Source organism: Cydia strobilella, chromosome 3 (genome assembly GCF_947568885.1).
Source record: "Cydia strobilella chromosome 3, ilCydStro3.1, whole genome shotgun sequence".
Classification (NCBI taxonomy): Eukaryota; Metazoa; Arthropoda; class Insecta; order Lepidoptera; family Tortricidae; genus Cydia; species Cydia strobilella.
This window is the reverse complement of record NC_086043.1, coordinates 23,419,681-23,433,980: the sequence shown is the minus strand read 5'-3', so window position 1 is coordinate 23,433,980 and position 14,300 is coordinate 23,419,681. Positions and strand designations below refer to the sequence as shown.

General features: G+C 38.7%; 1 protein-coding gene across 2 annotated transcripts; it reads left to right on the top strand.

Moving 5' to 3' along the window:
• The first annotated feature begins 1,134 nt into the window (after positions 1 to 1,134).
• LOC134756140 (COP9 signalosome complex subunit 2) lies at positions 1,135 to 13,479 on the top strand. 2 transcript variants are annotated; one of them, XR_010129107.1, is made up of 9 exons: positions 1,135 to 1,276; positions 3,747 to 3,941; positions 5,174 to 5,299; positions 6,601 to 6,768; positions 7,538 to 7,712; positions 8,437 to 8,575; positions 8,793 to 9,125; positions 10,474 to 12,957; positions 12,990 to 13,479. XR_010129107.1 is itself a non-coding variant. In XM_063692969.1 (8 exons), exons 1-8 carry the CDS (start codon positions 1,223 to 1,225, stop codon positions 10,616 to 10,618), a joined length of 1,335 nt encoding a protein of 444 aa, XP_063549039.1. In that variant the 5' UTR covers positions 1,135 to 1,222; the 3' UTR covers positions 10,619 to 13,479. The 2 variants fall into 2 exon arrangements, 1 of the variants encoding a protein (XP_063549039.1); XM_063692969.1 differs by having other exon boundaries at positions 10,474 to 13,479.
• Positions 13,480 to 14,300: the final 821 nt, after the last annotated feature.

The window sequence follows — 14,300 nt, the reverse complement described above, 5'->3', positions numbered from 1 at the left end:
GATAGCTAGACAGTTGAAATTTTCACAGATGATGTATTTCTGTTGCCGCTATAACAACAAATACTAAAAAGTACGGTCCCCTTGGTGCGCGCGTCCGACCCGCACTTGACCGGCTTTTAGTATTAAACTATAGTCTGGCAAACACAATCTGTCAGTAAGTAAGAACAAAGAAAACTATAGGTACAGTCGAAGGCAAAAATATCGATCCAGACAAATGGCTTAAAAATATGTGAACACGATTTTATTGTCTGAGCGTACACATATTTTTGAGACTTTGGGAATGTATATATATTTATGCCCTTGACTGTACTCATCAATTAAAATGAGACAGTCCTGGGCCAAACTATAAGAAAGCTGTAAATGTCGATAGGTTATTGATCTGAGGTCGATACATCACTATGCCAAAAATATAACCTTTCATACTTAGCAGAAAAGTTCGAAAATGTATGCAAAAATCTATATAGACTTGAATGCAAGTAATAATTACATAAACAATATATCGATTTCTATGTTTAGGGTCAGGTCCTATAAATTAATTTCTTCAAAATTGAACAAAACTCACCGATTAAAGGTTATCGGTTCGTGCGTATTTTCATTTCTTCCTGTATGCGATTTACAGCCCTCGATCACACAAGACATTATCACAAAGGGAACTTCAAACCATTACAAATAAAAACTCAACACGTTTTCCAACAATCTTTCAGGAATAGCAAGAATATAATTAAAATAAACCAAGTTGACCGCTGAAACATCCCGAAATATTTCAACTAAAATAATACGACTATGTCAAGTTGTTACAGTTGACACCTACCTGTGAAATAACGAACTTATATTTTATTTGGCTGGATTATATTATAGAACCACATAGGACCATTTGACATTTCCCTCAGTTCATCTTATGACAATACTGAAAAAAACGAAAGAACTTGCGGATTGTTGTCTCACTCACTCGTAGACAAAAAGTAATAACGTGTTGTGAATACGATATCTTTTACCAAGCTTTTATTTTTGCCCGGCTTCTTTGCTTTAGTCATTATTCTGAGGCTTTAGCTTTCGCACGTACTTGCCATGTGCAAATAGCGCTATTTAAATTACTGGCAACAATTAATTAACCAAATGCCAAAAAACCTAACGTCAGTGTCACTCTTCTCACGTCAGCGGCTGTTTATTTCCCCCAAATTTCCGAAATTTTCATTTTCAAAAACAGTTTAAGCCTCCAATAATGTCTGACAACGACGACGACTACATGTGCGAGGAGGAGGAGGACTACGGTTTGGTGAGTTTCCTACTTATTTTAATCTGCGAACTTCGTTTTTCACTATGACATTTGCACTGTACTTTGTTTTTCTGTTGTGATCCGACTCACAATCTTTGTATCAGAATATTCTTCTTTAATTGCCTTTCTTATCCAGTTTATTGCCTTTGTTTCTTGTATAAGTTTATTTTTTTGGGTTTCGATACCTAACCTATAAGTTAACTTGTTGGTGGAAAAACATAATTATTTCTGAAGAATTCATATCTGAGGATGTATACAGACTTTACGCAACTCGCTTTAAGTATCTTTACTCATAAATCTCATAATACTTTTTTTTTGTAGGATAATTACCTACCTCATTTAGCAGAAGTTACTCCATAATTTGTTTTTGTCGTTTTCTTATGCGGGCTTTCCACTAAAAAACGGTAATGAGCGGAAACGGAGCTGACCGGAGGAAATTAGCTGTGCACTTCCACTAAAAAAGAGTTTCAGCATTTGCCTTCCACTGCCAGCGGATTTTACGGAGCGAGCGAGGCTGGAAATGAGGCTGGGGTCAGATGAGCGAGTTTGTGAGCTTCCATTAGAAGCGGACTTTGTGGAGTAACGTGGCAGCCAGTATCAGAGGGGTAGGGATGGTTGGAGGGGGCGGGGGTCTGAGCGGAGTCCGTTCAAAACTAGCGCGCGACGCCATGACGCAGCGGACCCATTTTAACTCGCTCAGTCTGCTCCGCTTACTCGCACGCAATGGATGTACTTGTATGAAAATCTGTGTTGCGAGTCGAGCTGACTCCGCTCGGAATCCGCTCGACTCTGCGACCACATTTGTGACTCTTTGAACTCGTTTAGTCCGCTCCGCTCACTCTTATTCAGTGGAAGCACTTATATGCAGTTCGCCTTTGCGAGTTAAACGGAATCTGTATGGAACTCGTTCCGCTCGCAGTGGAAAGTGGGCATTAGAGTGGTTAGTGGTTAATGACAAACCATTTAGAACCACAAGCATCTCAGTTAGCTCAACATAATTTGATTAAATTTATGTATGTAATAAAGTAGCTTAAAAAAGCATTTTCACCAACACCTGGCATTCAAACAAAGAATACAGTCTGGCAAAAAAGAGTAGAAATTAAAAAGTGGCAACACTGTAGTGTCGTCCCTTTCAAATCAATCTAAGAAAAACGGGATGACACTACAGGGTTGCCACTTTTTAATTTCTACTCTTTTTTGCCAGACTGTACTTTTTGGTACATATAGTACTTTTGATTGATGATAAAGTATTTATTTATTTATTTATTTATTTATTTATTTATTTAAACTTTATTGCACAAGCAAAGAAAAATGTACAAATGGCGGACTTAATGCCAAAAGGCATTCTCTACCAGTCAACCATTAGGTCAAACAGAGACATAAATGTTGGTGCAGGATAGATTCATAAATTATAACGAGAAATAGAACAAAAAAAAAATCAAATATTATGTATATATATATAAACATAATAACGTAAACTAACAAAATTATGATTAAATACTAATACTTATATGATATACTAAAGATAAACTAATACATATTAGTACATACAAGATGGAGAACATTATTTAAATTCTTCTGACAGAAGATGCTTGCGGAGTAGACGCTTAAAAACAGGCTTGCTTGGGGCTTGTCGAATCGAGAGAGGGAGGGAATTCCAGAGACGGATTGCCTCAACGGCGAAAGAGTTGGACATAAAACCAGTACGGTGAGAAGGGATGGAGAGTTTGAGTGAGCGGGAGGAACGCAGTTCACAGCCTGGACGGGGGGCGACAAAAGTGAATTTACATTTAAGATATCCTGGTGTAGAAGGCTCGAACAAGATGGAAAATAATATACTCAGGATTCTAAGGGACCTACGCCGACGGATAGAAAGCCAGTTGAGCTGACGTCGATAAAAAGAAACATGGTCGTATTTGCGAAGGCCGAAAATAAAACGTATGCCATTATTAATGAGACGGTCAAGTTTATTGAGGTACTCCTGCGAGATATTAGTCATGCATACGTCCGCATAGTCAATGACTGGCAAAACTAGAGCCTGCACTAGGAGTTTTTTGGTACCTACTGGGAGAAAATTCTTAAATTTGTAGAGATTACGCAGCGTCCAACAGACTTTCCGACTAACTTCTGAGATTTGGTAATTCCAGGTAAGGCTTGGATCTAAAACAAGGCCGAGATCTTTCACTTGTTTAGATACTGGAATGATGGTGCCATCAAACAAGATCGACGCGATAGAAACCGCACCAAGCTTCACTAGTTGTTGTTGGCTTCCCAGAATAATAGCCTGACATTTCGATGTATATGTATAAAAGTATTCCATTTATATTTAATAAAATTTCTACTGCACCCAGTCAAACTCACATTACATGGAGGTGTAACTTCCCAAAGATAATATATGTCAAGAATAGTGCCAAAAATATGTAATTTAATGCATAAAAGCAATATAAATCATATCCCCATCATTCCACAGGAATACTCGGAAGACAGCAACTCCGAGCCGGACGTGGACCTGGAGAACCAGTACTACAACAGCAAGGCGCTGAAGGAGGACGAGCCCAAGGAGGCGCTGCTCAGCTTCCAGAAGGTGCTGGACCTGGAGGGCGGGGACAAGGGCGAGTGGGGCTTCAAGGCGCTCAAACAGATGATTAAGATTAATTTTAAATTGGTGAGTCTGGGAAAGATGTCAAGTACTGGATCAAGCATAATAAAGTATGATGCATAGTCTATTTTATTTGGCAGATACCCAGAAGTGTATATTTATTCAAGATCTACGCTTTCGATCAGAATTAGCGATTTAGATTTTTTTGTTTACAGTAGTATTTTTTTTTTTTATCTGGATTTTATAGAGGCTTTGGACACTCTAGGTGAACATGTCAGCCTCATGGGTGCTATCATAGTTCCCTACTCAAGGGAGAGGTGAATAAAGTGGTAAACACTGATTGCTTTGTCCGATATAGGCTCTGCCAACCAACAATTGATCTGTCCATTGTGCATGGAGCCCAGACTACCAAAAATTCTTTTTCTCAAGTCCGAATTCCGGACGCATTCCAACAACACGTGAGACAAGTCATCAGTCTTCTGACAGTTTGCACACAGTGGTGACGATTTAACACCCATCATGCACAGAAATTTGTTTGTAGGGATGTGACTAACACTTTTCTAGAGAGGTTGGCAGAATCAAACCAGGGTATCCACAATGGTCTATCTTGAATTGTTCTGTACCAGATTCCAACACCCCTTGATAAAGCTTGTTCTCCAAAATGGTATTCCTATTTCTGTAAACATCTTTTTTAATTCTGGGAATTACTTCACTTGAATATGGTATAGAATCGAGTACAGAGCCATCCATTACAGCGGTTTTAGCAAGCTTATCTACTGCCTCGTTTCCTACTAACCCTACGTGGGAAGGAATCCACTGTATTTTAACAACTCTATCATTACAAATAAACTCATGAATCAACTGTAGAGCTTCATATGCAACAGGCATGCCTCTTTGTCCATAAACACAACGATTAAGGTGTTGAAGTGCACTCTTTGAGTCAGATAGTATTACAACTGGAGCACTATTAGCTAGATTATTTGCATAACACAAAGCTTCTTTAATAGCTACAAGAAAAGGAAACCTGGCAAAGGAACTTTATAACTTTAGCAGTTTCATAACCATGTTGTTTTGGTTGGCTAAATCTTGCTTGCCTACATGGCATGTGATAAAGTCAAAATCAAAACATTCTGTATTCAAGTTTTTAATCATCAGTAAAGACATTTAAATGGCTGGATTTAACCAAATCCTGCCAATGTAAGCACTGAAATGAAATGCGCTACTGGTATTTAATACCTTACTATCTTAACCTACCATAACACATAATTGATTCCAAAACCAACTTCCATTGTTTCCAGAGCAATTTCACGGAGATGATGTCCCGCTACAAGCAGCTGCTGACGTACATCAAGAGCGCGGTGACACGCAACCACTCGGAGAAGTCCATCAACTCCATCCTCGACTACATCTCCACCTCTAGAAATGTTTGTATTTTGGTCAAACCACTAAGTATTGACCCTGGGCTCCAGAGCAGTGTCTCATCTTCCAGTTAGACATTTTGAGCCAAACTTGAATGCTCTCAATTGATATGGTTTGTTGTAAGGTATTAGATGCGGATTGTTACTCGTATCTATTAGTGTCAACCTTTGCCTTTATTGCCAGTTCTAATAGTGTCGAGCAAGTGATTTCCTTAATTCTTAATTTTTAGGGTCCAAAGGGTAAAAACGGGACCCTATTACCATAGAGTAACTTATACTAGAGCGGTACTGTCATAGTACATTTTGTAACCCCAGTAAATTCACTGCCATCTGTCGACACACTTTAAAACTAAAAATGAAGATTTATAATAATAATATAATATAATTTCTTTATTCAGATTTCTATGATCCATTGGTTAGAGTACATAATTACTTAAAATCTATTGTTAATGTTTGTAAAAAACATTATTATTGTTAATGTTTAATTTATAAAAATACGATAGAATGTATTTAAATATAGATAAATGATTTTTTTTATTTGCATTAATTATTTTTATGATTTTGACCCATGTTCTTTCACTGATATGCGTTAAAATTGTTAAATAACAAACGAAACCGTCAACGCCATCTATACGACTGTAGGCCAAAACTAGTAGCGCCCTCTGAACGAGAATCAAATTTTCTTGATTTTCGAGGCACGTTTTTTCCTTAGACTGTATCCATCTATTACGGAGTTATATCTATCTTTGCTATTACTAAGACTCCACTGTCCGTCTGTCACCAGGCTGTATCTCATGAGCCGTGATAGCTAGAGAGTTGAAATTTTCACAGATGATGTATTTCTGTTGCCGCTATAACAACGAATACTAAAAAGTACGGAACCCTCGGTGCGCGAGTCCGACTCGCACTTGGCCGGTTTTTTTTTAAATACATAATATTGCTACTCAATTAGAGAATTAAGATGTAGTATAGAAATATTTTCAACAGATCTGAAAGCAAATTGGCTGTGTGTGTATGTATGGCGACATAATTTCTGACTTCAAGATAAAGGGCCTGACACTCTTTGATAGAGAAAGATAGTCTTATTGCGATTCCTATAAGAGGAAAGAGAAAATAGTGTCATGCTTTGTCCTTATCACCGACTGGGTGGCATCATAGGTAGGAGGCGATGGCGAAATACCGAAATTTATAAGAGTGAAAGAGAATAGATCCTACGCTGCCCAAATTTTATATCAATATTCTTTCTCTTACCCCCGGTCGCTTGGTGCCCGTCTATAACTACTTGTATATACTAGTCTATGTTCCAGATGGAATTGCTGCAAGACTTCTACGAGACCACCCTGGAGGCGCTAAAGGACGCCAAGAACGACCGGCTGTGGTTCAAGACCAACACCAAACTGGGCAAGCTGTACTACGACCGCGGGGACTTCAACAAGCTCGCCAAGATCCTCAAGCAACTGCACCAGAGCTGCCAGGTAACTGATAAAAGTGACAAATCTCTTATACTGACTTATGTATTCCGATTTGTCCCCGCCGGGCACAAATGGATCTAAGTGCATGCATTCACATGAATCATTCCCATCTGTCCCCACCTCATGTATGACGGCGGTCATGTAAGGGGGGAACAAATGGGAATACACCCGTCATTCGTCTCCAAACTTATTGACCCCCGGGGCAACGTCCAGCCCTCTTCAGGGTATGGAATTCGTCTCCTTGCGCGGGCCTAAATTGGTAGGCTCGTGGGATAGAACGGTTAATATGACTTGACAAAATAACAACTTTGGATAATCAACCTGTAACATAATCTCATGACATAAAGTCTATTTTTAGGGTTCCGTACCCAAAGGGTAAGAACGGGACCCTATTACTAAGACTCCGCTGTCTGTCTGTCTGTCTCTGTCTGTCTATCCGTCTGTCACCAGACTGTATCTCATGAACCGTGATAGCTAGATAGGTGAAATTTTCACAGATGATGTATTTCTGTTTCCGCTATAACAACAAATACTAAAAACAGAATAAAATAAATATTAAAGTAGTGCTCCCATAAGACAAACGTGATTTTTTTGCCGTTTTTTGCGTAATGGTACGGAACCCTTAACGCGCGAGTCCGACTCACACTTTTTAGGTAGACGCTTCACACAGTTTTCTTAGGAGAATGTGTAGGGATCAAAATCAGTAAAAAATTAACAATTACAGTTGAATCAAACCAAGGCCTTTTAAAAAACTAACAAATAATGTTTTCAGACTGATGACGGCGAAGACGATTTGAAGAAAGGCACCCAACTGCTAGAAATATACGCGCTTGAGATTCAAATGTACACCGCACAGAAGAACAACAAGAAGCTAAAGGCGCTTTATGAGCAGTCGCTGCACATCAAGTCTGCCATCCCCCACCCCCTCATCATGGGGGTCATCAGAGGTCAGAATCCTTACTTTTTATATTCAGCAAAATAAGACTCAATTTCAAAATAAGGGTATATTGTTTACTTACTTTGTAACTAATCATGGAAAGCAATTTATTGAGTAAAAAAGAAACATAATAATAACAGGTTATCATACAAAAAGCTCATCCTTTAGGTTTCGTTAAAATTATTCATTTAAGTTTATACAGTTTCTATCTTCCACATGGATACAGCTACATTTTTAAACTTATAGTCCCATCCCTTTTATGTTTAATGTTTCATAACGTTTTAAGTATTCCAAGCTAGTTTTCTACCACAAGAAATAACTCCGCAGAAGTAAAGTATGAGGTTATTATCGAGCACTTTATAGGTATTATTAGCCTGTATCACAGAATAAATAATAGCCTGTATTAAATCTATATTAAAATTATTACTCATTATTTCATTCAAAAATTTGCCGCATAAAGTGCCTAACCAAACCGGGATTGGAACCTGGTGGCATGAGCTTTCTGTGTGAGGTCGTGTCGCTCACGCATCGGCCTCCACAGTCACCAAACCCGTTGTCTAAACGGCAATACATAAATCGTCTGCAATAGACGCAAAGGCCCGTGATGAAAGTGCCTAATGCCTTGAGTGCTGAATGCTCGGTTATCGCGCTTATTCTTGCGATTTTTTTTCTATTTCTAAAAATCGAAGTAATGTAAGTAAATAGTACATGTGCATAATTTGTTTCTGTTGCAGAATGTGGCGGTAAGATGCACCTCCGCGAGGGCGAGTTCGAGAAGGCGCACACGGACTTCTTCGAGGCCTTCAAGAACTACGACGAGTCGGGCTCCCCGCGCCGCACCACCTGCCTCAAGTACCTCGTGCTCGCTAACATGTAACGTTCTCCCATTCACTCACAACTCCACTGAATTGACTGCCATTGCTTAAACCAAGGTTTGGAACCGCTTAAAGCAAAAAGGTTTATTTGGGTTTCTCTCCAGATTTTTCTTGATTCCGAAGCATCTTTATATAAAACTCTGTTTTGAAAGAGTTAGAACATTACGGATTTTGGAACGAAACAGAAATACTAATATTAGAAACATTTCTTCCAGGCTTATGAAATCCGGAATAAACCCCTTCGACTCCCAAGAAGCCAAGCCCTACAAGAACGACCCGGAGATCCTCGCCATGACCAACCTCGTGATGGCCTACCAGAACAACGACATCAACGACTTCGAGGCCATCCTCAAACACAACAGAAATAATATCATGGACGATCCGTTCATCCGGGAACATATTGAGGATCTACTCCGGAATATTAGGACTCAAGTGCTGATCAAGCTAATAGGACCTTATACTAGGATTCATATACCTTTTATATCGAAGGAGCTAAATATAGATGAAAAGGAGGTGGAAAATCTATTAGTCACTTGTATTTTGGATAAGTAAGTATACAAATACTTTTAATTTTTCTTTGAAACCTTTCTTAAACACAACAGGAATAATAGGTTCTCTGCCTTTTCGCCGAAAATTGTTTTGCCGAATTTCACTTACCAACTAACTTTTCGCAGAAATCTCATTTGGGCGAATTTCATTTTGCAAATGTACATAATCCAACCTAACCTAACCCAACCTAGTACGTCATTTTCATTTCCCAACTATGCGGTTGGGAAATGAAATGGTTGCGAAGTAAGGTTATGTCAACGATTGGTTTGTCAAATGAAACTTTGGCGAAAAATTGGTTGTCAAGTGAAATTCGGCGAAATAAATTTCGGCAAAAAGGGAGTACAGCGGAATGATATCATGGACGACCCCTTCATTTGGGAACATACTGAGGACCTACTCCGGAATATTAGAACTTGAGTGCTGAACGTTGATTATGCTGATAGGATCGTATGCTATTATTCAGTAGTTAGGTGAGTATTTATGCAGGTTTTAATTTTAGAAGTATGTATCTTTGTTGATAGCTTGTCATCGGTTTTCAGAAAAATGATTTTTATACGTATTTGAAAGGGGCATTTATTCTGCCTCCGTTGTTGAGAAAGCACTTTTTTTAATTGACTTAAAAATGTTGAAGGACTTTTTAAATTGTTTTTTTTTGGTTTTATGGAGTATACAGGATTTATAAGGAGGCCCGTTAGTGGTTATTTAAGTGTCTCGTCGTCAGTATGCCCATCAGTTTATCGATGACGTGTAGACCGATTTTAAATAATTTTACTTTTTTCGTATTTCGCACATAATTAAGCCCGCAGGGTCTTCCACCTCGGGACTTATGTTAATGTATATATTTTCACAGAAAAAAGTAAAAAGAATTGAAAAGATATGTTTTGCCGTCTTTTTATTATTTAAATTAATAAAAGTGTATTTTTCTGCTGAAAATACGTCAACCTATTTGAGACACATAAATAATAAGTACTGTTTTTTTTTTTTTTTATTGGTATGTGATCATCTGTTTGGTTGTTAAATGGACCTACGCCTTCATTTGATATGGCCACTTCAGCTTTTAAAAAGTTTGTAACTCGACAAATAATGGAATTCGTATGCAACATTGCAGTCCCGAAATCGAGACTGCAATGTTTTTAACTTTTTAATTTTGTGACTGACTTTCACTACGCACTTCGCGACCAAATTTTTAACCGGCAACGTCGACTTTGCCGTCCATTTCTGAGAAAAAACTTTAGTTTGACATCGATTAAACGATCGACGCAACTAGACGGGGGAGCTCCCGGGCCGCCCTCGACATGCTTATATGTATATGGTTGTAATGTGTGTGTTTGTGTGTGTGTGTGGCAGCACGATCAGCGGGCGCATCGACCAGGTGCACTCGGTGCTGGAGCTGGCGGCGGGCCGGCGCGGGCTGGCGCGCTACGCGGCGCTCGACCAGTGGACCACGCAGCTCGCCAGCCTGCATGGAGCGCTCGTCAACAAGATGGCCTAGCTCATACGCACATACAGGGCTCCGACACCTATCCACCCCCAATTTTACTTCAAATCGAAATCTCCCCTATGGTTCGAGATGTAAAGTGTATAAATATTAAAAGTATCGCGCCTCCATCTTGTCGGTCAACTTGAATACCGCTGTACGAGGTTATTTTGCAGTAAATTGTCAAACGCCAACTTTTGACGACCGGATCCGCCGCATTATGTACGGAATCGTCCGGCGACATCTATTTTAGCTACCTTTCTAATTAGAAGAACGAATTTTTAGTAATAGTTTTGGTGGGATTTATTTACAGATTTATATCAGCTGAGGTCCGATGAAACTATGCTATTAACACTTTAAAAAATATGTTTTGTGTGCACTTAACAAAAGGCACTTGTGAAGTGTTATGATATAGTACATTATTGTCGAGGCTCGGAAGTAGCTACTTGCTGGCTGAGGATTTGTTTTAAACGGACGACCTTGGGAGTCCGTTTAATTGAATCCGAAGCCAGCAAGTAACCTTCCAGCCGAGTCATATATAGTGCTTTTCTCAAAAATGGCGCAATAAATGCAAATATAATAGAAATATTTTACAGAAGCAACATTGTTATGTACATATTTTCACAGAAAAAAGTAAAAAGATTTGCTTTGCCTCCGTTTTATTTTTTTAATTAAAAATGGAAGTGTATTTTTCTGCTGAAAATACACCAACCTATTTGAGACACCTAAATAGTCGCGGTACCAACATTATAATAATAAGTACTGATCATCTGTTTGGCTGTTTAATGGACCTATGCCTTCATTTGATATGGCCACTTCAACTTTTAAAAAGTTTGGAACTCAACAAATAATGGAATTGGTATGCAACATTGCAGTCCCGAAATCGAGACTGCAATGTTTTTAACTTTTTAATTTTTTGACTGACCATAAACTACGCACTTCGCGACCTACTTTTTAACCGGCAACGTCGACTTTGCCGTCCATTTTTGAGAAAATATTATTTTCGTGACACTTGTGACCAGTTGACGACGAAATTGTTCCGCTAGAAGTCGTCGCGCGGTTTTTATTTAGATCCGCTATTTTAAAATATAAATAAATGCTTCATACCGATTATTTTTCTGTATGGAAGCTAATATAAAACATGCTTAATGAATACTTTTAATTTTACAGGAAAGATGATTGAAAATATACATTACAGATATCATTTGAAAGTGAAAATTGATAGAAATTTTCTTCCTTCATAAGTATTCCTTTCAATATTATAAAATATTAGCTTCCTACCTGAAAAATAATTGAAAAAGACGTTTCATTTTGTATTCGTATTTTATTATAACATACTAGGGATCTAAGACTTAATATGTAGAGAAAATATTACATTGGCGAAAAATTTGATCTCCATATTGGTTTCAAATTGCAAATTTTCTAATTGTATTGTATTCCGGTCCTAATATTGTACAGCTGGAATTGACTGCATTTTACTGATAGGATAGCATTTAAGTTGTTATAGTTTTTTTTAAGATAGACCTAAGGGTCAGTTGCACCAAACCATCTGTCACCGTCAAAGCGTTCGCTAAAGTTTCATAGTTCATCGCTGAGTGAGTGATGTCGATCAGTCCGCTAAATGTGGTTGGTGCAACTGGTCCTTTTGAATGCTGAGATAACGGGTTATCCAAAATAAAATGTGTGAATTTTATTCCAGCTAATCAAATTAATGTCTTAAAGGGCCCACTGACTATCAGTCCGCCGGATAGTCTCCATGCGCCGGACGATATCGGCCTGTCACTTAGAACAAAAATTTGACAGTTCCGAACAAATGACAGGCCGATATCGTCCGGCGAACTGAGTCAGTGGGCCCCTTTAAAGTACACAGTCATCCATTATAATAAATTTAAATTGTTTCACATCACAGTGACATGTTAACCTTACTTAATTCAAATATTTTGTGTACATATACCTCCTGAGACTCAGAAGCATTTGTTTTGTTTTTGAATTTGGAACCCTTAGTTACTCAACAAAAGTTCAAAATAGATTGTGCAATATGTACAAAAATTTGTACGCGGGGTCTTAGGAGGCTATCGATTTGGATATGGCACTTATGTTCTTTATATTACTTGCGAATATACACCCAATGTATTGTTAAAGCGATTTCTAGCAATAATATTTCGTAGCATTTTATAAATTCATTTCGGCGAACGTTATGATGCTTATGATGTGTTTTATTCGTCTTTGGTTAAAAATCATACTTATTGTAAAAAATATCCAGATGATATCCAGAATTAGAGAAAGACAGCAGTTTGAAAGATTATGAGATTAAAGCCCTTACTAGACGGTCGCCGACAAGCCCCTCGGACCGCGTGGCCTTGGTCTGGACAGACCGTGTAGACAGTTTCCAACAAAATTTCATACAAACATTACTAAGGCCAGACGGTCTGAAGGCTTGTCAGCGACCGTCTAGCACACTATGGATGGTATAGAAAGGATGCCAGTCTCTTATGGCAGAATTGTTGCAAAAGTGACCGCTTTCAGCTTTAAATAATAGTTCCTAATCTCTCCGGTGGCGCTAGTTAGGCTCTGGGACATGAGTATAACATGAACCAACAAATAACCCGACCAAATTACGTAGGTTGTTTTTGGTAGTATTTCGGTGTATGGTGGCGCCGCTTAATTACTGTTTTTTGATGGACACTTTTCATACATAGAGATTTGGCTCCTTTATATAGTCTCCATGTAACACACGCTTTACGAGTCATTTTTCTCGGAAATATAATGTTTATCTAATTATGAATATCACTGATCACTGTAGCTTTTACCAGACATGACACTGCAACCTTTTGCAAAATTTTCCTATGAACAAAAATAATAATAATTGAAACCAATGTATTTTTTATTATTCTCCATATACCCATCCATACTATCCAGGTCTGTCATGTCAAATCGATTTAAATCGAAATGTATATTTGAGGACAACGGGGTCTGGGTCTTTACAATACTTCATTAGTTTCGCTTAAATAAATGCGAAATAGTCAAGACAACAAGAAGAGAATAAAACAACCCCTTTTTTCCTTTTTTTTTTTAAAGAACAGTTGTCATGTGTTTACAGGTTTACAGTATCAGATGAGATGTGGATGAGATGAGATGAGAGGTGGTTGTATAGCACTAGGGCAGGTTTAGGGCGTCCGCAACGTCGCGCGTGTCGGAGCGGAGCGCCGCTGACTGACGCGGGCGCGTGCGGCGGATTTTACCTACAATTTCGCCCGCTCCGTGAACCCGCGCAACGTTGCGGACGCCCTTAAGGGACCTCCACACTCGTGCGCGAATCGCGGCCAGAAGCCGCGTAGTCTGGGGCGACCTTTAGGATTATTGCTAAGTCAAATAGGGTCTTCTCTTCATAGATGAATTTACTTTATGTGCTTCAGCATTGTATGCAGCCTACACACGACATAAAACAAAGAAACTACAAAAATGAGAAGTGATAAAATACAAACCTTGAAAAACACTTGTGCTCTGCGTTTTAAATATAACCTCAAGTAGTGTTTGGGCCGGTATCGCTTAATAAAAAAGAAATATCACCTCCACTTTTGTGCCTTTTGAGGTCTGGTCTGGTCAGTGAAGTGAAGTGAAAGTTCAACTGAAAGCTCGGACTCTCGGACCACAACCAACATGCGATTGCATTTCCCGCACTTTTTGAGTGTAGTGA